General features: G+C 48.4%; 2 protein-coding genes across 3 annotated transcripts; both read left to right on the plus strand.

Moving 5' to 3' along the window:
* The first annotated feature begins 674 nt into the window (after window positions 1-674).
* On the plus strand, window positions 675-5868 carry LOC130595799 (E3 ubiquitin-protein ligase TRIM7-like). Of its 2 annotated transcripts, XM_057402816.1 has the most exons (7): window positions 675-1108; window positions 2368-2454; window positions 2800-3030; window positions 3356-3378; window positions 3689-3804; window positions 4097-4129; window positions 5182-5868. In XM_057402816.1, the coding sequence occupies exons 1-7, from the start codon at window positions 704-706 to the stop codon at window positions 5691-5693; spliced, it is 1407 nt and encodes a 468-aa protein (XP_057258799.1). In that variant the 5' UTR covers window positions 675-703; the 3' UTR covers window positions 5694-5868. The 2 variants fall into 2 exon arrangements, with proteins under 2 accessions (XP_057258799.1, XP_057258800.1); XM_057402817.1 differs by lacking the exon at window positions 4097-4129.
* Window positions 5869-7691: 1823 nt separating this feature from the next.
* CDC25A (cell division cycle 25A) lies at window positions 7692-20966 on the plus strand. The gene is made up of 16 exons (XM_057402821.1): window positions 7692-7843; window positions 10387-10472; window positions 12476-12530; window positions 13245-13280; window positions 13431-13467; window positions 13852-13950; window positions 14769-14885; window positions 15760-15894; window positions 16540-16614; window positions 17275-17427; window positions 17756-17848; window positions 18091-18153; window positions 18279-18377; window positions 18652-18782; window positions 19120-19231; window positions 20552-20966. The coding sequence occupies exons 1-16, from the start codon at window positions 7692-7694 to the stop codon at window positions 20690-20692; spliced, it is 1584 nt and encodes a 527-aa protein (XP_057258804.1). The 3' UTR covers window positions 20693-20966.
* The last annotated feature ends 505 nt before the right edge of the window (window positions 20967-21471 follow it).

A 21471-nucleotide genomic window follows, 5' to 3' on the forward strand; every position in this document is an offset into this window, starting at 1 on the left:
TCCACTAAATCATGTCACTGAGGGCCTCGTCTACACGGTTTATGAACTCTTCCAGGGATGGCGATTCCACCACTTCCCTGGGCAGCCTGTTCCAATGCCTGATTACCCTGTCTGTGAACAAATCTTTCCAATATCCAACCTGAACCTCCCTTGGAGCAGCTTGAGGCCGTTTCCTCTTGTCCTATGTCTTGTTAGTTCGGAGAACAGACTGATTCCCAGCTCACTATAACCTCCTTTCATGCAGTTGTAGAGAGCGGTGAGACTTCTGCAATTGAGCCTTTTCCTCTCCTAAACAACCCCGGGTCCCTCAGCCGCTCTGCACAAGACTTGTGCTCCAGACCCTTCACCAGCTTCGCTGCCTCTCTCTGGACCCGAACCAGCACCTCAAAGTCTTTCTTGTGGTGAGAGGCCCAACACGTACACACATACATGTATGCACACAGACATGCATGCACAGACACACAGGTGCATGTACACAGACCCATGCAGACACACACATACGTACGTACACACACGTCCAGGCACCGATGCGCGTACACACACACACACACACGCGCACACACACACACACACGTGAACACGCACGCACGCCTCACCGCTCCCCATCCCCTCCCGGGGCCCCGTTAGCTTTCGGCACCACCCGCGCCCCGCCCTCTCCCTTCCCTCTTCCCCCCTCCGGCGCGTCCTTCCCGGAGACCGCAGAATGGCGCGGGCCGTGCTGGCGGTGAGCGAGAACTTGGTGGAGGAGGCCACCTGCCCGCTGTGCCTGGAGCTCTTCCAGGAGCCCGTCATCACCGACTGCGGGCACAGCTATTGCGGGGCCTGCCTGGCGGCGCTCATGGGGGTCCCGCCGCGCCCCGTCGACTGTCCGCAGTGCCGCGCCGCCGTGTCACCGGCCTCGCTGCGGCCCAACCGCTCGCTGCGCTCCATGGCGCAGCTGACGGAGGCTCTGGACAAGGCGCGGCGGGCCCACTGCCCGCAGCACGGCGAGCTGCTCGGCCTCTTCTGCGAGACCTGCCGCTGCCTGCTATGCCTGCTGTGCCAAGACGAGCCCCAGCACCGCGGCCACCCTGCCCGACTCGCCGAGGAGGCCGCCCGGCAGCTCCGGGTACGGGAGGGCGGTGGGGAGGGAGGGTGTGTTGGGGTTCCTGGCGGGGGCTGGGTTCTCCTGGGGAGCCGGCTGGGCCCCTTCCTTGGCACAGCTTGGTGTCCTTTCGGGTACAGACTGGGGTCCCTCCAGGCACAGGCTGGGGTACCCACCAGGCACGGGCTAGGACGCACTAGGCAGGGATCTGGGTACTCCCCATACGCGGGCTGGGGTGCTCTCTGAGCACAGTTCAGGGTCCCGTTGGGGCATGGGCTGGGGTCCCTTCCAGGAACGGATCAGGGTTCCCTCTGAGCACGAGCTGGGATCCCCTTTAGGCATGGGTCTGGGGCCCCCCATGCTTGGGCTGGGGTCACTCAGGTTAGAGTCACCTCAGGGCACAGGCTGGGGTCCACTCCCAGGCATCAGTCTGGAATGTCCTCCCACGCACAGGTTGCGATTCCTTCTAAGCATAGATCCGGATCCCTTTTGCACATGGGCTGGGTTTTTCTCTGGGCACAGGTTAGAGTCTCTGTCCAGCTACAGCTTTGGGTCCTCATCCAGCTGTTGGCTGGTGTCCCCATTTCAGTATGGGTTTGGGGTCCCTGTCTGGTGGCAAGGCTGGTGTCCTTGTATCTCCACTACCCTGCTTGGGCTGCTGGTCCTCCCACTGCCCATTGCCTCCCCCAGACCACCCAGGGGTGCAGGTCTCACTGCTCCCTGCTCTGTGTCCCCACAAGGTCCTGAGTGCCCCATATGTCCCCAGCCGGGTACGGGGCTGGGGCTAAAGGGGACAGGCTCTGCTCCCACCACGTGGGCTGGGGTTCCCCAGGCCAGCACCCTATTCTGCTGCAGGGCATGGCTTGGAGGAGCACAAGGGGATATATTTAACACTGTTGAATTTATGGAGCGTGCCTCACACGCAGGGCTGCTGTCACTGCAGACCTCTTCCACAAATCCCACTTCCAACACCAAAAGTTGGTTTTCCTAATTAAAGAAAAAAGCCTCGACAAACCAAAACCGAAACCAAAAAACCCAACAAAACCACAAACTTCAGGCTTTCCACATGAAGCTATTCCAGAAATGTTTCTGGGACAGCTGTGCATGGGGATCTCCCTAGCCTGGCATAACACATGTTGGGAGAGAGGTCGGTGCTGGCTCTGAGTGCAGCTGAGCTTGGAGCCTCACAGGGGCTGTTTGGCGACATTATCTCACTACTGTGTATGTAACCCCCAAATATCCCTATTTTCCCTTTTTTTTTTTTTTTGGTGTTTTTAACCCAGGAGACACTCCAGAGCAACCTGGTTCTTCTACAAAAAGAGAAAGAAGAATTTAGGCCCATGGGACAAAAGAAAAGTGATAGCCTGCTGGTAGGTATTTCTCTCCATGTGCACAGTGTGCCCCTTCCTGTCTTCACGGCCACATCCTGTCTTCTCTGTTGCCATAAATATTTATCTCCTTTTCCATAACCACACCACTTTCCCTCTCTGTCCATCCCATATATTATTTGTCCCTCCTGCTCTCTCAGATTCTGCTGTCCTTTTGGGGCCACCAGCATCCATCTTTGCCTCCCCTTTTCCCCTCTACCAGCTTTTCATCTCCAAAACTTCTTTTCCCCATGATCCTGCCCCATTCTCTGCAGCCCCCTTCCCATGCTGTGATGTGGCAGCTGGAGGATGGGATGGCTCAGGGGCCTTTGCATGGGTGCCTTGCAGGGCAAGGTGGCCTCAGAGCAGCAGAGCCTGCGAGATGCTTTCACGCAGCTGCAGGAGTTCCTGCAGGAGCAGGAGGATGTCCTGCTAGTCCAGCTTGACCAGGTGCATGAGGAGCTCAACCAGGAGCGCTGCAGATACATCTCCAGCATTTCAGAGAGGGAAACACTGCTGGACACGCTGATTGCGGAGATAGACAGGAAATGTGACCAGCCGATGGCTGAGTTCCTTACGGTGAGGCTGCATTACCCACCTGGGCCCTGCAACCATCCCTGGTGAGACTGGGGGCACACTGCATCCTGGGGCCCATGTAGCCTGGCAGTGAAGAGCAGTGCGGTGCTGGCTGGGCTGTGACACCGCAGTGTGTGCGGTGTGAGGTTGGGCCTGCAGTGTGATCTGAGGATTTGGGCAAGTGACTCACTGGAGAGTGCCCAGGAGGTTGGTGTGACTCCCCCAATCCCATCTTCATGCAGCAAGGGAGCTGCTGTAACTCACTGCTGCAGGGACCATGGTCCTTCCTGGCAGTGCCAGAGCTGACCTAGTGTCTCCTCTCTTCCAGAATGTTGGCGAAATCCTGGACAGGTATGAAATGGGCTCTGCATCACTCTCTTCCCACATGGCTCTTTTGGGCAGAGGTTTGGGAACACTGCAGCCAGCTGCAGCAGCCAGGAGAGAGGTAGCTTTGCCCTGCTGGGCATTTGGGATTTAACAGGATGTTATATGGAACCAGAGACCATGGCACCCCTGTTGAAGACAGGGTTCTCATGCCAGTAGCTGGAGCACAGCTCCCTGGAGTTCAGGGCTGTAGGGGATTTTCCCCTGTTTCTCTCCTAGCCCACGTGCTGACTGACTGCTGGGGTCAGAGCTCCTCTCCATGTTTTTTCCCCCTCAGGTGTGAGGCAGTGAAGACCCCAATCCCTGATCCGGTTTCCCCGGGGCTGGAGAGGACCCTTGAGAGACTCTTTCAGAGTACCCAGATGCTCATAGCTGTGATGGCCGAATTCAAAGGTAAAGCAAAGCAGCAGCAAGCAATGCCTTGATGTGTAGCTGGTGTCCAGGCCCCAGGCGGGCGTGCTGCTGTCTCTGCTGTGCTTCCCTGGGGTCAGCTGCAGAAGTTGATCCTCACCACCATGGTTTGGGAGCAGAACACGTCTGCTCCAGATGGGACCCTCCTTGATGGGCTTTGCTGGAGCCTGGGGCTGTGGGAGCTGGGGAGCAAGCTCCACATCTGTGGCTTGCTGTCCTTATGGGGAGCAGAACTGCTGCAAGAATCTCATGCATCTTCCTTTCCCTCCTCCAGTGAGCCTGCTGAGTAAGATTGACAGAGAAAGGGGTGAGTTTCTGGAGCTCTTGGGCATAAATGAGGGAGAAAAGCTTTCCAGGATGAGTTTCCTTGTGTCCTTGGGTGCAGAGCTGGACTCACACCACAACTTTTAACTCCAGGGTCTGTCTAAAACCAGGTCCCTTCATTTTGACTATAAAAATCCAGGTCTGTCCCTATGCCAGGCAACACCCAGACACCAGCTGAGAGCCGGGATAGTACGAGTCCCTCAGCTTCCCTGTTGCTGGAGACTTTATTGTTCTGTTATGTGTAAGACTGTGAATAGTTAAGCAGAGGAGCTCAGTGCATTTTGAGCTGGCTTTCAGGCACAGATTTGAAATGCTTTTGCAGGTGCTTTGGGTCCACATGGTCCTGGCAGCATTGCAGAGCTTGGTCTCTGCCCTCTCAGGTTTTGGGATGAGAGATGTGACACACAGTGCAGTGCAGCCTGTGTCAAAATCTGGGGCTACAGAGGAGAGGGTTTGGCAGAAGTTCTGGGGTGGCATTGTGCGGTGACACCTCTGTTGCCTTGTGGGATGGCCGCGGGATGGCAGCAGAACATTCCACATGAACGGGCATTTCCGGCTCTGCAGTGAGACTGCCTGGCTACTTGGTGGAGCAGGGTTAGAAGCTGTTGAGTCACTGGATCGGGGACTGCCATGGCACTACTGCTGCCTTGCAGGCAATGCTTCCTTACACCCGTGGAGGTGTATAACTCCCCCACACTCAGCCTTACTGTAGCCCCACAAACTCAGGGCCAGCAGTATTCTGGAATCAGGTTTATCAAGGCCCATCATGTCTGTCCCCTGCGTGTGGGGACCCTGCCTGTCTCAGTCCCGCTTCAGAAAGCATTGCTTCTCCAATGGGTCCCACTGGGGAGGGCATCAAGTGTCCTGTGTCACATGCCACCAAAGGGGGCTGCGGGTGCTGTATGTGTGTACTCATGGGGCATGTGTGCCTGCTGTGCTCATGGGGCATGTCCCAGCCCCAGGGCAGAGAAGGGAGAGGTGCTGGTTCACTCCTCAGCAGGCAATAGACTGATGGTCTTCTCTGTTGTGCATTAGAGAAGGTATGGCTGGACCCAGAGACAGCAAGCCCATACCTGAACCTCTCAAAGGACTGCAAGACCATGTGGCTGGCAAGTGGAGAGCAAGAACTCCATGACAACCCTAAGAGATTCACGGGCAGCCCCAGCGTCCTGGGCTCCAAGGGCTTCACGGACGGGAGGCATTACTGGGAGCTAGAGGTAGGGCATGGGGACAGCTGGGCCGTTGGTGTGGCCCTGGAATCTGTTCAGAGGAAGGACTCGCTCAGCCGGGCCCTGGGGAAGATCTGGGCCCTGCGGCTGGACTGGAATCGCCAGTACACGGCACTACACATGCCCCCCACTCCGCTGGAACTGAACCAAGAGATCCGGAAAATCAGGGTCCACCTGGACTATGAAGGGGGCCAAGTGACCTTTTATAATGCAGAGAACATGATGCAGATCTTACAGTTCAAGGCCACCTTCACTGAGAAGGTCTTCCCATACTTTTGGCTCTGGTCACAAGAAACCTACATCCAGCTGTGTGCCTGATGGGGTCGCATGCCTCCTGGTCCCTTGCCTGTGCCCTTGCCTAGCTGAGCAGGCAAGAGGTATGAAAATGATACACCATCGATTTGCAAACTCCCTGCAGTTGGATCTCCTCTGTGTGTTGTTGCACCTCCCCCCCGCCAAGTACTTTGGAACATTAAAGCAGTGCTGTCCTGCCTGGGGGTGTCTGCATGCTGGTATCCTGGTCAGATCTTGCAGTGGCAGTGGTCCACCTGTCCCTGTGATCACTGAGGACACAGATAAGCAGGAGGGAGGCAGGGAGGATGTTCTGATTGCCCATGGTGGTCTTTGGCAGGGCTGCATGGCTTGCTTGGTTCAGTATGGGGTGCAATCACTTTGCAGGCAGGAACAGGTTGGAGCCATGGAGGTGCTAATTGTGGTGGTAACTGCTGATGAGAAACTGTAAAAACCTGCTTGAAAGGAAAACATTGAGGGAGGGGACAGGGTTGAGTGGAGTGCTGGAGAGAGGGCACAGTCCAAGCCTCTCCATGCTAGAAGGACAGGGCAGTGGGGATGTGATGGGAATCTCTGGGATCCTGGGTGGTCAGAGAGAAAGCACACCAGAAACCAGGAGCATTGTGTGGATGTGGATGGCAGGGCCTGGGCAGAAGGACATGGGTTGTATCCTGGAGGTGTGGGATCCCCTGACAGTAAGTTATTTTTCTTCTTCCCTAGTAGCTGGTGCAGTGCTGTGTTTTGCCTTCAGTCTGAGAACAATGCTGATAACGCACCTATGTTTAGTTGTTGCTCAGTAGCACTCAGCCTGACTAAGGACTTTTCAGTCTCTCACGCTTTGCCAGTGAGGAGGGGCACAAGAAACCGGGAGGAAGAAGAGACAGGACACCTGACCCAAACTAACCAAAGGGATATTCCATACCACAGCACGTCATAGCCAGTGTATAAACCGGGGGCAGTTACCTGGAAGAGACAATCACTGCTTGGGTCGGGCTGGGTATCGGTCAGTGGGTGTGGGTGGTGAGCGACTGAGTTGTGCATCACTGCTGTTTATTGTTTTTTTTTCCCCTTTCAGTTTTGCATTCTCTTCCCTTGTTACTTCCATTATTATTATTATATTATTAATGTTATACTTCAGCTATTGGACTGTTCTTATCTCAACCCTGGTTAGGGTTGGAAAGGACCTTAAGATCATCCAGTTCACTGTGTTTCTACACTTGTGGGACTGTGTTTTTGGAGCTGGCGCTGCTCCCCCTGCACCCCTAGTGTCCACAATCTGAGGCCTGAGGGATGACCCATGCAAAGACTCCCTTCCCCACAGCACAACCATTGCGGCCTCCATCCTGCTCAGTGACGGGGGGCAGGGGACAGAGAAGGGATTAGGCAACGCAGGCAATAAGCCCTCTGAAAAGTTGGGCTTGTTTCCATTTTTAAGGCAAATAGCAGTGCCTGCGTAAATGCCAGAGTCTCTTGAAGGTAGTGGTTGAGAGCAAGGTCTGTCGCGGTCAGAGCGTGACCGTTTTCCCTCATCGTTCCCAGGTTTACCCCCTTCCCCTCAGGCCTGGGGCGGTTGGAGGCACGGTTAAACGGACAGGGTCAGAGACGTAGCGGATAAGCTGGGGTCTGCGTGAGGCGGGGACTACATTTCCCAGCATGCACGGCCGAGGAGGGGAACGGCGCTGCATGCTGGGAAATGTAGTCTCCACCTTGGCAGTAACGCTGCCTAGCTGCACCCTGTTGTCTGGCTTCTCTATTGGTCAGGAGTGGCATCAATCAACAGCTGGAGGCGGGGAGTGGGCCACCCGCCTCTCTTCTTATTGGCCAGAACGAGGGCGGTGGGCGGGAGGATTTGAGCGAACTTCTTCGCCCACTTTAAACGTCATTTAGGGACCGGTTTTGATTGGTGGAGGGGACGTTTGGCGCCAGCTTCGGAGCGAGCGACGGGTAGCGGCTGCAGTCAAAGCAGTGCTGGCCGCGCTGACAGTAGGACGGTTCGGCTCTGCTCGGTTCGGCTCATTCGCTTCCATGGATTCCGCACTGCGCGGTAGCTTCCGCCGCCGCCTCCTACTTTTCTCTCCAGTCTCCTCCGCTTCACCCGCCGTGGTCAAGGTTCTGTTTCCTGACAATTTCTCGCCGGTCTCCAACCTCCGCCTCACCATGGAGCAGCTGGGACGCGGGTCAGTCAAAGCCCGGGCCCTTTCTGCTGTCCCTGGGGATCCCCCTCTGCCCCCTCTTTTTTTTTTTTTTTTTTTTTCTGTCTGAGAGGCTCTACCATGCTCCCCCCTAACAACCCCCCCAAACGGGCCCTTCAGGGCCTCTTCCTCCCCCGTCTTCCCTCCCTGACCCGAAGCGAAGCCTGAGGGAGCTCCCCCTTTACCCCCCCGACCGCCATACTAGGTCTCAAGGGTTCCATCTCCTCTATCCCACACCAAAAACAAGGCCTAGGAGAGCTCTTCCTCCTCCCCCCCCATTTCAAAGCCAGGACTCGCGCCGTTGTTCTTCGTCCGTTCCTCACGCGCCCCCCCCAACTGCCTCAACCGCACTAAGATCTTGTGGACCTTTTCTTCCACCCCCAAATTTAAGGCCTCGAGAAACATTTCTCTCCCCTTTTCCACCCCAAGCAATGCGCCGGGGACCTCGTCTACCCTCACCCCCTAAAAAAAGTGAGGCCTCGTGCATCTCTTCTTCCTCCCTAATGGAGGCCTTGAAGATCTCTTAATCTCCTTCTCCCTTCAGACGTGAGGCCTCGAGGACCTCATCTCTTATTCTCTCATTCCAAGCACCCCCCATCCTTAACACTAAAATCTGGAGCACCTTTTCCCCTCTCCCCCCAAATGAGGCCTCGAGGAGCTGTTTCTCCCTGTCTTTAGACCTCCCACTCCCCCGCACTCCCCCAATTAGGCCTCCAGGAGTTCTTCCTATGTACCCCCATGCCATCCTTGCAAACCCAGGCTTTCCATTACTCCCTTAACCCCCACCTTTTCTGATGCCTTCACCCCTGCTGAGCTCCACTCCCCCTCCCGCCCCTCCTTCCACCAAATAGCCCCCTCTCTGCTTAAGCAGCACAGAGACTGCCAGCCCCCCCAGTCATTCCCGCGGGAGCTCCTGCCCACATGTGGCTGTGGTCCCGATGCTGTGGGCCATCTTCTCCCCGAGTGTCCCTCCACGTGCCACCGTCTTCCCCTGGTTCTGCTCTGGGTGTCTGCCTCACTTCTGAGCTCCATGTTGGGTGCTTTCCCTTATCCCGCAAATTACTGCTGGTACGTTTGTGTCTGTCCTTCCTGCCTTCTGTACCGCATTAGCTGCAGTATCTCAGCTCTGTTCTTGCTTCCCTTTGCCTGGCTCCCGTGCACCCACTCCTCTCTTTGCCATTTCACATATGGGAAGTGCTGCAGTCTCTGAGCTCTGCAGCTCCTCTCCACAGAGCTGCAGCCATGCAGTTGCTCAATCCCATTTTGCTGTTATTGGTTGTAACTCGTTTAATCTCATTATTCCTGCAGTAACCTCTGCAGTTTGCCTCTTGTATAGTTTCTGTTTTGCCCTGGCCTGCTCTGGTCTTGTTTGTTCTCCTAGTATTTGTCCTTTATTTTCTGATTTTCTATCATTCTTGTTTCTGTAATCACCTGCTTTCTTTATGATCCTTCCCTCCTTCAGATTCCTGAAATTCCTGCAAACAATTTGCACAAGTCCCCTCTGTTTCATTCTTGTGTCCTCTGAGTTTGTAGCCCTGGCTTATGCCCTGGTGCATTTTTTTCATTAACCTATGTGATGGAGGAGCAACACTCGAGTAGCTTTTCCTTTCTTTAAGGTAATCTGGAATAAGGCTACATGAGATACATACATCTCTGTACTGAAGCTGCTGTGACCCCTGCCCGTGTATGAAATGACTCTGTGTTTGATGCTTGGTCAGGCAGGAGATGCCTCAAGCCTCTTCACCTACGGAATTATTTAGACTGGTCTGATGGTTATGTGAGCAGAGAAGACCTTGCATAGTTGATAAAACAAAATTTGAGAGCTAACTACTTATAAAAATGAGTTTGAGTTAGAATAGTGTTAATTTTTCTGTGCAGCATTAATTAAATGAGTGACTGCCAAAGAGAGGGCTGCAGTCCTGAGAAGGATAATGGGACTCTGGAGACTGGTGTGGGAGGTGCAAATGTGATTCCAGGCATCAGTAACCTATGACATACTTAAACTGGTTTTAGTCCTAAAGTTCTATTGCAAAGTTTGCCACTTAGTTATATTAGAACCTTCATTGTGAAGGCACCAGCTCAGGACAGGCTCTAAAATGTTCAAAACACCCCTCATAGCACCTGATGGAGAAAAGCTTGGCGTGAGGTGACCAGAAAGGTAACCAGGATAGTTACTGTCTTAGATGACACACTCCTGTCCCTGCTTTGGAAGCCTAACTTCTGCTATTATCCACAGTGCATGTGCAGGTTTAAAAACCCAGAACCTGAAGTGTTAGCCCCTGTAGGGGTTAGATCAGTGTATTTATAAGCCATGGTGATCTGGAGGTGGCATTGTCCTTGTACTTGAGAGCACGCAGAACACAGGAGACTGCAGTCTGTAGGACTGCCAAGCTGGAATCCTTCCATTTGGCCATTGATAATGGCTTTGAGGTATGATTATGTGTGCCGTATGTTTACAGGCAGGCACTCTTATATGGTATCTATTGCTGCAATGAGCATTTAAAACAAATACCTATTTTCTTTTACAGCCAACATGAAAAAGCTGAGCATGATCTGGGAAACAAGAATACTAGTAGTTTACAAAGGACTGAGTCATCGGAATCGACAGACTCAGGTATGGCTTTCTCAATTAATAACAAGTAAGAAAGGAGAAGTGTCCTATCTTTACACAGCTTCCACTACAAGCAGCTTCCATGGTGTGGATAGAGAATTTTTGCTGCCTGCAATCGCTGCAACCACTTCTCATGCTTAAAAGGAGGGAGGCAGGCAGGCCATTACTCAGCAAGCTTCTGCAGTTCATGCAGTTTGGGTTGTGGATGTTTTTTGTTTTTTTTTTTTTGTTTGTTTGTTTTTTTGTTTAAGTTGTCTTCGAGTATGTTAGTAGTAGAGCTATATGGAGGAAAAACTGGTTCAGCCCCCTCACTGGGGGACTCTGGCAGAAGGGCTTTTTCCTTTTTTTCTTAGGATGGCTGTTGAGACATGGTTGCTGAGTGTCATGCTTTGTACTGAAGTGTGATGTTTATCACTACCACTTTCTGATTGCTTTGATGTTCTGCTCCGTACATGGTAGTAGGTAAACAACTTATCATGAGTGTATCGGCCTTCCTTGCAGCAGAGACAGCTGAAGATGAAGCCTGCTGAAGATAGCTCAAGATAGGCTTCATTGGGGAATTGGAATCCCACCATTCTCTAGTCTGTGGTGTCTTGAGATATTGGCTTGGGGGTGTTTAGAGTTGCATGTTGGGGCTGTGGTCTAAAAAATGGGGAGATAGTGTTTTACCCTTCATTGTTAGGATCCATCACATATCTGTTTTTGTCTGTGAATGGGACTCACTTGAGTTTCTGGAGGGTGATAACTTTGAAATACAGTCATCACTGTGTGTTTTCTCTCTTTAAACCCAAACTGTGGTAACCTGCTCTGCATGCTTGAATAGAGGCCATTGAGCAGGGTTTGTCTTGTGGTTTGGGGTTTTTTGGTGGCAGTTATCATGAGCTGATTGTTTGTGTGAAACCTGAAATACTGATACTTGCCTAGAAGTGTGTGTTTACCCTTGTTTTTCAGATGAGATGCTTTATCAGTGAAAATGAAATAAGCCATTACCCCATAACTCATAGTCAGGGAAGCTTCTGATACTTCACTGGTCCAACCCAGTGATGGGAATCAGTGTCTCCAACTGAATTTATATACCAGTCTGACTGTGCATGGTATTTTCAGCCTTCAAAGGAGCTTTATGAACCGCTAAAACACAAGTATAGCTCACAAACCACAGAGCAGGATAAAATAACCAAGCTTGCTAAATCTTCGCTTTCTTCTTGGCTTTTTTGTTTCTGTCTCCAAAGCAGGTCTTAAGTGCTTACAAAACACTTATGATTAAAGTTTCTGCTGTGCTGAGACCACTTCCTGTCAATGTTAGTCAAATTAATTCTTTGTAGTTGTTTGTTTAGAATGCAGTCACTGAAATAGCAACAAGTCTTGTCATGATGGTATAGAGAGTACCCGGTACGCTGCTGGCCTATCACTAGGTCTTGTGAATATGATACAAAAACTCCTTGGGGAGTCTGTGTTTAAGTAAGCTTCACACTTGGCTGTACTTAGATGCTATGTAGCTGGAATGTTTAGCTTGGTTTGTGCTTACAAAGTGCTTGCTATTGTTTCCAGTACGCTAGCAGGCATTAAGAAAGGCATTTTGACTACTTGTTTTCGAATGAGCCAAAAATTTCTTCCTATGAAGAGGTGTAACTAAAAACATAGCTTAAAAAACCCTAAAGGACTAAGTTGTTAAAGATGTGTGTGAGGGAGAATAAGCCAAGAATGTTCCATGTTATGTGTTAGCACTCTGGTCTCTGTGATGTTCTAGACAGGGCTTAGAGGTGCTTTTTTTTAATTACTCCTATTTTACTTGAAGCACTAACCCTTGATTATGGCAAAAGCCAGTGCTATGGAGTATCTGTAACTGTTATTTACTTCTACACTGAGGTGAGGCTGCAGATGGGGCTTTCTGCATTAGTTTCCAGCCTAAGCTCATGGTCTCTGAGGAAATCTGTAACAGTGTCCAATACTTTGTATTTCCTAGCTAATGCTCAATAGAAAACATTCTGTTATCTCTCTTCTTTCAGGTTGTGCTTTGGATTCACCTGTTCCTGCATCCTCGAATGATATCGTGGAGGAAACGTATGTAACCATATGCTTGTGGCATTTCACATTGCGCCGTTAGCAAATGTAGGCTAATAAGAGTCTTGATGCAGCTTTTCCTTTGCTGACACATGTGCAATGGGCTCTTGTCTCTGAAAAACTGCAGCGCTCTGCAGCTTGAGCTGCTAGGGTTTCTGTCTTGTCTGCATCCTAGAGTACATAACAAGTCTTGGGTCTGGGTTAATTTATTGTACCAACCAGACTGTTTGAGCATGACATGGGCACCTTACCAGCAGGCTGAGGCTGCACCAAATTGCATGTAAGTTGCAGTTGTCACTCAACACTTAAACTATAATTTATGCTTCCATATGTTCCTACTGATACCAGGCAGTTGCTCTGAGCTTTGCATTTGTTGCTCTCAATTAGATCAATTTTTTCCCTTAACCTTCTGTTGCTAGGGATGGGGCAGATGCTTGTGGTCACTCATGTACTGAGCTTTTCTTCCTTCAGCCTAGCATCTTGTCTAAATGCTGCTGAAAAGAACTTAAGGAAAGGAGGGGGAGAAAGGAGTCTAGCTTATGTTCTAAGAACTAGGATCGTATCAGCTGGCTATAAATAGCTTTTAAGAAAGACAGTGTCATCAAGCAGTATCTTGGCTTCTGCTTAGCATAACACTTCTTGAGTGAAAATGAAAGTTGATTTTTAGTGTACTGTGCTTTGGTGCTAACTGTGGGGCATCATGCTTGCTTTTAGGTTTGAGAAAGCAATTCTTGAATCCAGCAGACTGAAGTAAGTGTATTTCTACTTCCAACTCCTTTGTCAGTGACTGCGGTAGTTTGTGGAGTTTTACGGGGGGGTAGGAGGAGAAGCGAGTTCTACTCGTGTTAGAGTCTTTTAAAACACATTGAAATAAATCTTTTTGATTCTTTTTTGTTGTAGCGTTCGGATGCCTTTCAGAAGAATCCATTCTCTGCCAGTAAGTGAGCTTGGTATTGGTATTCTATAAATATTAAAGAATTTACTATATTAAATGCTTTTAGTTAGATACATTCTATAACTTGTTAATTTTCTGGCTGCAAGAACAGCTAGTGTGGCAGTTAATGAAAACTGTCAGAATTACAGCATGTAAACTCAATATCTCATTTAAGTTAGCATGAAAGATCAGTGATGTGGCTCTGTCACTGCTGCAGCTGATGCATTTTGGTACCTGAACCAAGATATGTATCAGCATTTACTCCTGCACAGAGTTTGCAGTTGGAGTCTTTACAGTCTTTATTAACCACTCTTTTGTTTTAAATGCAGTTGTGCAAAGACATATATTGCACAATACTGAACTGGCACTTCTGTATGAATATTGTAGCAAAGCCTCCTGGGATCCAGTCCTGCTCTGAAGAGAAACCTTTCTGATTCCCTGGATGACGATGCTTTTCAACTGTTGGAACAAGATGAAAAGGAGAATGTAAGCATTGCTTTCCATTGCTGTGATGACAGGCATAAGAGGTGGTACTGCGAGAGCTGGATTAGCACACCCCTTTAACAGTGGATGTGGTGGAAAAGGCTTCTTTTCCCCTCTCCAGGCAGTAGTTCAGACATAACAAAGTTTTGCATAGCTTATCTCCAGGGAGCTTGCAGTGAAGTGCAACAGTACTGATCATAGTGACTGCAAGCTGATTATACATTCACAAAAAATCTGGAAGACTTTGGTTGCCCAGCTCTACTTTTGTGCTGCTGAGCCTGACTCCTTTTAGGCTGTGGCAAGGGAAAATATATTCATGCCACTCACTTTAGATAGCTGTGAGGGGTGCCTCTAGAAAGCTGTTTCAATAGATCACCCCATCTCTTTCCACTACTGGCATGGGAAGCCTTGATTCCTCGCAACACCAATGTCCTTTTGGCTACTTGGTCTGGAAGGCTTTGCTGCTGGAAATCCCATTGGTGGGCCTCTGACAAGTCTTGACAGAAGAGGGGGTGTCAGCAGAATTTAAAAATGATTCCTTTTGCAGAGAAGTTGGCTGACAAAAGAAATAGGAAAGCCTTAACCCTATGGGTGATATCAAAAGGATAAAAGCTTAATTATGTTAAATGAATTGCTATTCTAACATCTTTAATCTGAAAACATTTGCCTTCAGACTACTCCTGTTGGCAGTAAGGAACTTAAAAGCACAACCTCAGGTAGCTTTAAAAAAAAAAAACCAAACAAAAAAGATAAAATGACCCTAGAGCTTTACACAGTTTTTGATTTTGGTAAAATGATCACTTTGCTCCTTTTTAACTCAGGAACCATTTGAGTTTAAGAAGCCAACCAAACCAGCTTCTCGTTCTTCTGTGCATGTGCATTCCCCTGCTGGAAATGGTGTTCCTGGACCAAGGCAGAATTCATCTCCAGCTCAGATAGTAAGTACTATAGTGTATAGTAAGTACTATAGTGTTCTTTACAACTAATTCTCACCTGATCTTCTGCATACCTGGAGGTATGCAGAAGGGGAAGAAAAATTAAGAAGAAGAAAAATTGCATCATGTTCTAAGGCAGCACTGTTAGTCACCACTAATGTGTCAAATGGAAAAAATTGTCTTGCAGATAAGAGGATTTCTCACATTTCGCTTGTAAGATGATCAGGAGTTTGAAACATCGATTGTTCTGTAGTCTGAAAGATTAGTCATTACAGAGCTGGGTTTATGCTGCAGTAAATTAAGGGAGTGGATGTTGACGTGGAATAGAGGACTTTAGTTTATAATTGTTTTCACTATCAATAAAGTAAATAACTAAATTGGGGCAGATGCATTTAGAACAACTGTGTTGATGTGACTGGATCTTATGTCCAAATATGACATCCAGGAAGCAACTGAAAAGCCATGATGGGTCCTTGCACAGAAACAATGCTGGGGGACTAAGCCTTCCCTCTGTTCCTTGAATCAGTTCCTTTGTCCTGCTTGGTACTCTTGATCTTGTGTTTATCAGCTGCAGAGTTTATATTACCTCCTGTTCCCACTGACACCAACCGTTTCTTTCCATTGCACCTTCCCTGAATGGTGTCTTTCTCAGACGAGGGTTATTGCTTAATGAGTCTAATGAAGCACTCTGCTATTGTAGGGATCAAATAGAAATATTGGAACTCAGTTTGGGGTTTGTTCAAGTCAGTGTACTCAAGATGGGGGAAAACACCCCATGTTTTCTGTAATGTAGTAAGAGGCAAGGCACTGTCTCTGTGGTTATAGCTCTCTGCAGTAAATGGGAAGAGTGTTGTTAAAACTGTCTATCTTGTCTCAGTTTCCCATGGGTGAAACACCCAAGGGTAGAAAGGAACACTGCAGCCCAGTTTTCCTGCAGAAGTCTTCTCTGACTTCTTCTGAAAGTGAAGATGATGATGGATTCCTGGAGTTGTTAGATGACCAAGATTTGAAGGTATGTACAAAGGAAATATGGGCATTTTGAAACTTGCTCTGTCTAATGTTAGTAGTCAGCTACAACATGTGTCTGTGGTGCACACGCATTCTAGCAGAAGTCAGTGTGGAAAGTCAGACTGCAAAAAGCTAGGTACTAGGGAATCATAGCAGGTGAGTTATTACCTTTTTCAATTCAGTTTCAGTGTCTCTATCTTATACATGCTCTTTCCTAGTGCAGACAGTGAGATTTACTTGGGGTGTGAACAGCAGCTAGTTTAAGAATTACTCCTGTTCATATTGGCTGATGGGAATTGCACTACTAGAGGGAATTAGTGGAACAGTCCGCATTTTTCTTTGGAAACTTGCTAAAAGAGCTAGAAGTAAGATTTGCTTCTGAGCTACTTAAGCAGACTTTCTAATTGAATTTTAAATGCTTAAAGCTTTGAAGGAACATCATTGTTAATCAATCAATGAATTGATGTAACTTACCTTCTCCAACACATCTCTACTTGGTTCCATTATTTCATTGAGTATTGGACTAGTGATTGAGTTAAATTCCTAAAACATCACTAACATGAATTCAACTGAAACGCTGGCCCAAGCTGTATTTAGTCTCTGCCCACCGTGGAATAGATGAGAATGAACTTCCTTTTTTTTTCCTCAGAACGATGAGGAGATGCCATCTGATGTGGCAAGCCTCTGGACTGCACCACTAGTCATGAGGAGGATGGACAATCGGGTGAGTGTCCTGTGGGAGCATAACAGAACAGAGATGGGCACTTTGTTCTGCAGCTGTTTTCACTGCTGGGAAAAGTGATCACATTGGCTCTGGTCCTGTGTCCCTAAAAACAACAGAATAAGATATGACATAACCCCCCTTCAGTGTGTTCTGTTATCTCTAAGGACTGTTTAGCTGAAAGGCTTTGTCAGTGTGGAACAATACTCATTGTGTGCATATATATGCATTAACTTTCTTTTTCCAAAGCTACTTCATAAATGCAAGATGATCTTGACTTCCCTTATCAGATACTTATTGACTTATCTTGAATGCATCCAGGGAATCCCTGTAGCCAGATAGTCTGACAAGAGACTGTGAAGGGAGGCTAGATTCCAGCAAAAAGCTCCTTAATCTGCTGATAAGTTGTCTGTTAATTGGTATAAACACTCTGCCAGCACTTGATATTGCTTCTGGTGCTCCAGACTCACCCAGCCTGCAGGGCAAGAAATGAGTGTTACTGGAAATGTAGGTCCTGAATTTAGATGACCCTGTTAATATCCCATTGTTGCTGTGCTGTGACAGTGTCTTCAATAAAGCAAAATTTGTAATGGTCTGAAAGTCTGAGGCTTGCTTAGTTTCCAAGCTTAGTTTTTGCTAGACAACTCTTCTTCTTCCTCATAGGCCAAACGATGCCAGCTGTTTGGCTCTTCATCTCTGCCTAGTGGTGTAGGAAGAACCACCCAGAAAAGGATGGAGAGATCCCAGGAAGAGAACACTCCAGGGAAAAACAAGAGGAGGAAAAGCCTGACTGAAACAGCTTCTGAGGACTCAACGGTTAGTGGCTTGGCATCCAGTTTTGTAACAGAATTGATTAGGAGAGGATCTAAGATAAGTGTCTAGCTGGTGAAGGTTAATGAGAGAGCTTTTTTCAGGTGAATTGCTGACCTAGCAAAACTGCATTCTCTCTTCATTGTGAGGAGATCTGGGGGAGCTGGTGCAGCAATTGCATGCTCCTGAGTCCGAGTTTCACCTTAATCCAAAGGGGATGCTGGGGAGTCGTAGTTCAGGGCTTCGGAGTAAACTCAGTTTTACGTTATGTTGTGGGAAAAGGATCTCTCTGCTGTCAGTGCTCAGCATTGATCTCTAACCCGTTTTCCTCTAGAATCTGGAAATGGTGAAGACACAATGCTCCACAGCAGAGATCGAAAACATTTTGGATGGTGACCAGACAGACCTTATTGGTGACTTCTCAAAGGTAAGGATTTAATGGTCAAATGTTAATTTGGTATTTTAATGGCCTCTCTTACTGGAGATGTCTCAAAGCAGCCCAAATAAAGCAAGTCCCTTCAACAGTGCATATTCCAGTTATTGGGAAAGTATGTTGGCTAGAAGGGCTCTTGTCTGCAATTTGACTGTGTTACAAAATACGCAGTTGCTGGACACTGTGCTATGGCCTACCTTTGGAATTTTCTCATTTGAATGCTGTCTGTCTTACAGAGTTACTTATTCCGCACTGTTGATGGGAAACATCAGGACTTGAAATATATTGACTCAGAAATGGTAAGTGCTCCAGGGACAGTAAGAAAAAATCTTTACTGGGGAGAGCAAGACAAGAACATCTTGAAACACCTGAACTCTGGAGGGGGTTTGTGGAGTTCTATCTTTTTTTTTTTTTTTTTTTCTAGATGGTGTCTGTGCTGACTGGGAAGTTTGCAGACTTCATCAAGGAATGTGTGATAATTGATTGCAGATACCCATATGAGTATGAAGGAGGACACATCAAGGTATGTTGGCCCTGTAAGAGTAACATAGAGTTGTCATAAGTTGCAAACTGGGGTCACTTGGCACCATGGGGGCTGCTCTTCATTCAAGAGCATCCAAGGCCATGTGGGTGTGTTACAGGCTATCTGTAATGTTCTGCTTGGGTTTGATGCTGTCTTCCCAATGCTAGAGAGGGCTGCCAGAGCTCCTCTGGGAAACTTATGCTAAACTGCTTGCAAGGAAGTGGGATGGGCTCACTACAATCATCCACTCATTCCATGTGCTTGTGCATTACAGGGTGCTATAAACTTACATATGGAAGAGGATGTGGAAAACTATTTGCTTAAGAAGCCAATCAAGCCATCGGATAACAAACGAGTGATAATAGTATTTCACTGCGAGTTTTCTTCGGAGCGGGGTCCTCGAATGTGAGTTATCTCACACTCCTCTATATGGAAACTTCTTGCTGTGCTAGCTGGGAGCAAAGCTTTTGGGTGCCACTAGTTACTATGCTGGTGTGCCACTTAATAAGCAGCTTATTGTGAGTAGCTGTTGGTTGTCAGCTCTGGCTGGGAGGTAGCACAGCCCATGGTGGGAAAGGGCATATTGGAGTTGTGCTGGCACAAGAGGTGGAAATGAAAAACAGGTGAGCTGCAGCAGTGGCTTACTTCTGTAGCCCCAGGAATGGGAAGTTTGGGGTGAGAGCTGTTTTCCTGTGGTGTTTGTTGAGTGCAAGATTTAATGCAGGGTTTTTTCCTGCTGCAGGTGCCGGTTTGTGAGAGAGCGGGACAGGCTGGGTAACGAATACCCCAACCTCCATTACCCAGAACTGTACATCCTGAAAGGGGGTTACAGGGACTTCTTCTCAAGATGCCGTGTAAGTAACATTCACTTAAATTCATCTCTTTCACACTTGGAGAAGAAACAATGGGTAAACAATACTGATGTATTTGTACTGAATAAGGCTGCCTTTGGAGTAGGACATTTTTTGCCGGGGTGCTTTTCCTCCTCTATTTCACTGTGGTCTCCCATACTGAGAGTAATTAGAATTTGGTAGTGAGGCACTTGAAGTCTGTTCCATGCACCAGAGCTGTTTTGCTGCTATAGCTGAAAGGTTTTCCCACTTGTCTCAAGACAAGACATAGTATAAAACTGGTTTCTACCCTAGCATAACAGCCAGGAGTTCAGAATGTCATTTGGAGAAGGAATTTCAGACTACTCAGCCTGCAAGGACTGGAAGAGAAGGCAGCCCTGACAGTAATTGCTGATAACAGTCCTGAAGTCTCACACTGAGATAACAAAGTGGAAAATTTGAGCTTTGTGTTTTCAGCATCTAATTCAGAAAAGGAAACTAAAAAATGCTCAGCAGCTCTCCCACCAGCATTGTGGGGATGGTGCTTCCTGTATCCCTTGGCTTCTGCTGCCTTGGCATTTCAGAGGCTGTACTGTCCTTCTCCAGCTAGTCCTTCCTGTGCTTCTGAGTGTAACGAAGTTGTGTCCTGACAGTTGCTTTAGTTCCTTTTGGACCCCTGCACTGTAGAGTAGCTCTTAGATTACCTTCGCGTTCTGTGACCTGTGTGCTTTCAGGGAGATGCAGGGTGTTCTTTCCCAGTGGCATGTTGGCTTTTCCAGCCTTTGGGATGCTGCTGTTCATGGTAGGGAGTGCTCCTCCTGGGTTTTGGTGCTCCCTGTGACCTGATGGTTCCCCTGTGGCAGCGGGTGCACCTGGGTTTGGTTCTGGGGCCCGTAGGTGCCCCCTTCTGAGGTGGAAGGACCAAGGGCCTCAAGGTGGCAGCATGAAACAGCCAATGGCAGCTCCTATGTGCGCCAGGGGCTGCTTGGTTTCTGGTTCAAGTATTCTTTAAAACTTTGCTATTCCAAGGTGAATGCTAGATAGCCTTAGTTTATGTATTGATGTCTACTAGAAAATCTGGGTGAGAGCTCTGTACACAGGGCTGGAAATCCTTCATTTAATAGCTGTTATCCCTCCAGAAGTAGCTGTAGTCTGAATATCACTAGGTTTTCTTCATGAGTGTCTGGTATGAAGGTCCTGTATAGAGCCAGGGGAGGGTGGTCTCTTTCTGTTTGTTACGGTGGTAGTTGTTGGAACAGTTGCTGGCAGGTTCTGCCAGGGGGTCTCAACAAGGCCATCTCTCCTGTGAGACCACCATAGTGAAAACAGCTGCTCTTTCCCCAGAGTTTCTGCGAGCCCCAGAGCTATCGCCCCATGCACCATGAGGACTTTAAAGAAGACTTGAAAAGATTCCGCACCAAAAGCCGAACCTGGGCTGGCGAGAAGAGCAAAAGGGAACTGTACAGTCGCCTGAAGAAGCTCTAAAGGCTGAACTGAACTTACTGCAAAGACTGCCTGTTCGGGGGGGGAAGCTGCAGCAGGAAGGAGAAGAGTCTGTTCCTGGCTTGTAATGATCAGGCACTGGCTCTTTCCTCATCTGTCATCTCACTGGGAACACCCTGGAACTTGGGGCTGCAGGCTTGAACCCAGCAACTGGGATGCTGTCTGGGAGCTGATTCTGCTGACTATTCTCATTACACTCCGTTTTGGAAATGGCTTCTTGTGTTCTGCAGCATCCACAAAGTTCAACATCCTGCCCAGGGAGGGGTGGGGAGGCTGCTAAGTGCCATGCACGTGGGCTACGTGCTATAAGCAGGGAAAGTATTTTAGTGCCTGTTGGGATTTATTTTGTTTGTTTTAATGCTTTATTTTTATTTAAATACAGTCAAATGAAGCTAATGCTGCTGCAGTTGAATCCTATGAATTGTACTTGCACTGTGTTTCTGCTAAGGGGCAGCCTGCTCGTGGGGGGTGTTAATTTTCTCGGCTGCAGCTTTGATTCCGTGGTTTTCTAGTGTAATGCGTCGTGGTGAAGAAAAAATGGGAAATGGTTCATTACAGGTAGAGGTTCCCAGGTCACTGAACTCCTGTGTTCTGCTCTGGAAGCCTCATAGACAGTCTAAGGGAAAATTTCTTATTGTACTTAAATATGTTCACCTCCCTTTCTTAGATTGCTTTATTTCATAGCAATTTGAATTGGCTGCTCCTTTAGTTCTAGTGCTGGTGTTTCAAAGTAGGAAGAAATTCTGGGAGCTGAGGTGTCT

Source organism: Pezoporus wallicus, unplaced genomic scaffold, assembly GCF_028554395.1.
Source record: "Pezoporus wallicus isolate ANWC-B61680 ecotype Strahan unplaced genomic scaffold, APGP_CSIRO_Pwel_v1 contig_8057, whole genome shotgun sequence".
Lineage (NCBI taxonomy): Eukaryota > Metazoa > Chordata > Aves > Psittaciformes > Psittacidae > Pezoporus > Pezoporus wallicus.

Bases quoted from the DNA above. Each gene is read 5' to 3' on its own strand.
- LOC130595799 (XM_057402816.1), top strand. From the start codon at position 704: ATGGCGCGGGCCGTGCTGGCGGTGAGCGAGAACTTGGTGGAGGAGGCC. The intron at 3,379-3,688 runs GTATGAAATGGG...TTTCCCCCTCAG, and splicing joins GTTGGCGAAATCCTGGACAG to GTGTGAGGCAGTGAAGACCC. The intron at 3,805-4,096 runs GTAAAGCAAAGC...TCCCTCCTCCAG, and splicing joins TGTGATGGCCGAATTCAAAG to TGAGCCTGCTGAGTAAGATT.
- CDC25A (XM_057402821.1), top strand. From the start codon at position 7,692: ATGGATTCCGCACTGCGCGGTAGCTTCCGCCGCCGCCTCCTACTTTTC. The intron at 14,886-15,759 runs GTAAGTACTATA...ATCTTGTCTCAG, and splicing joins ATTCATCTCCAGCTCAGATA to TTTCCCATGGGTGAAACACC. The intron at 15,895-16,539 runs GTATGTACAAAG...TTTTTTCCTCAG, and splicing joins TAGATGACCAAGATTTGAAG to AACGATGAGGAGATGCCATC.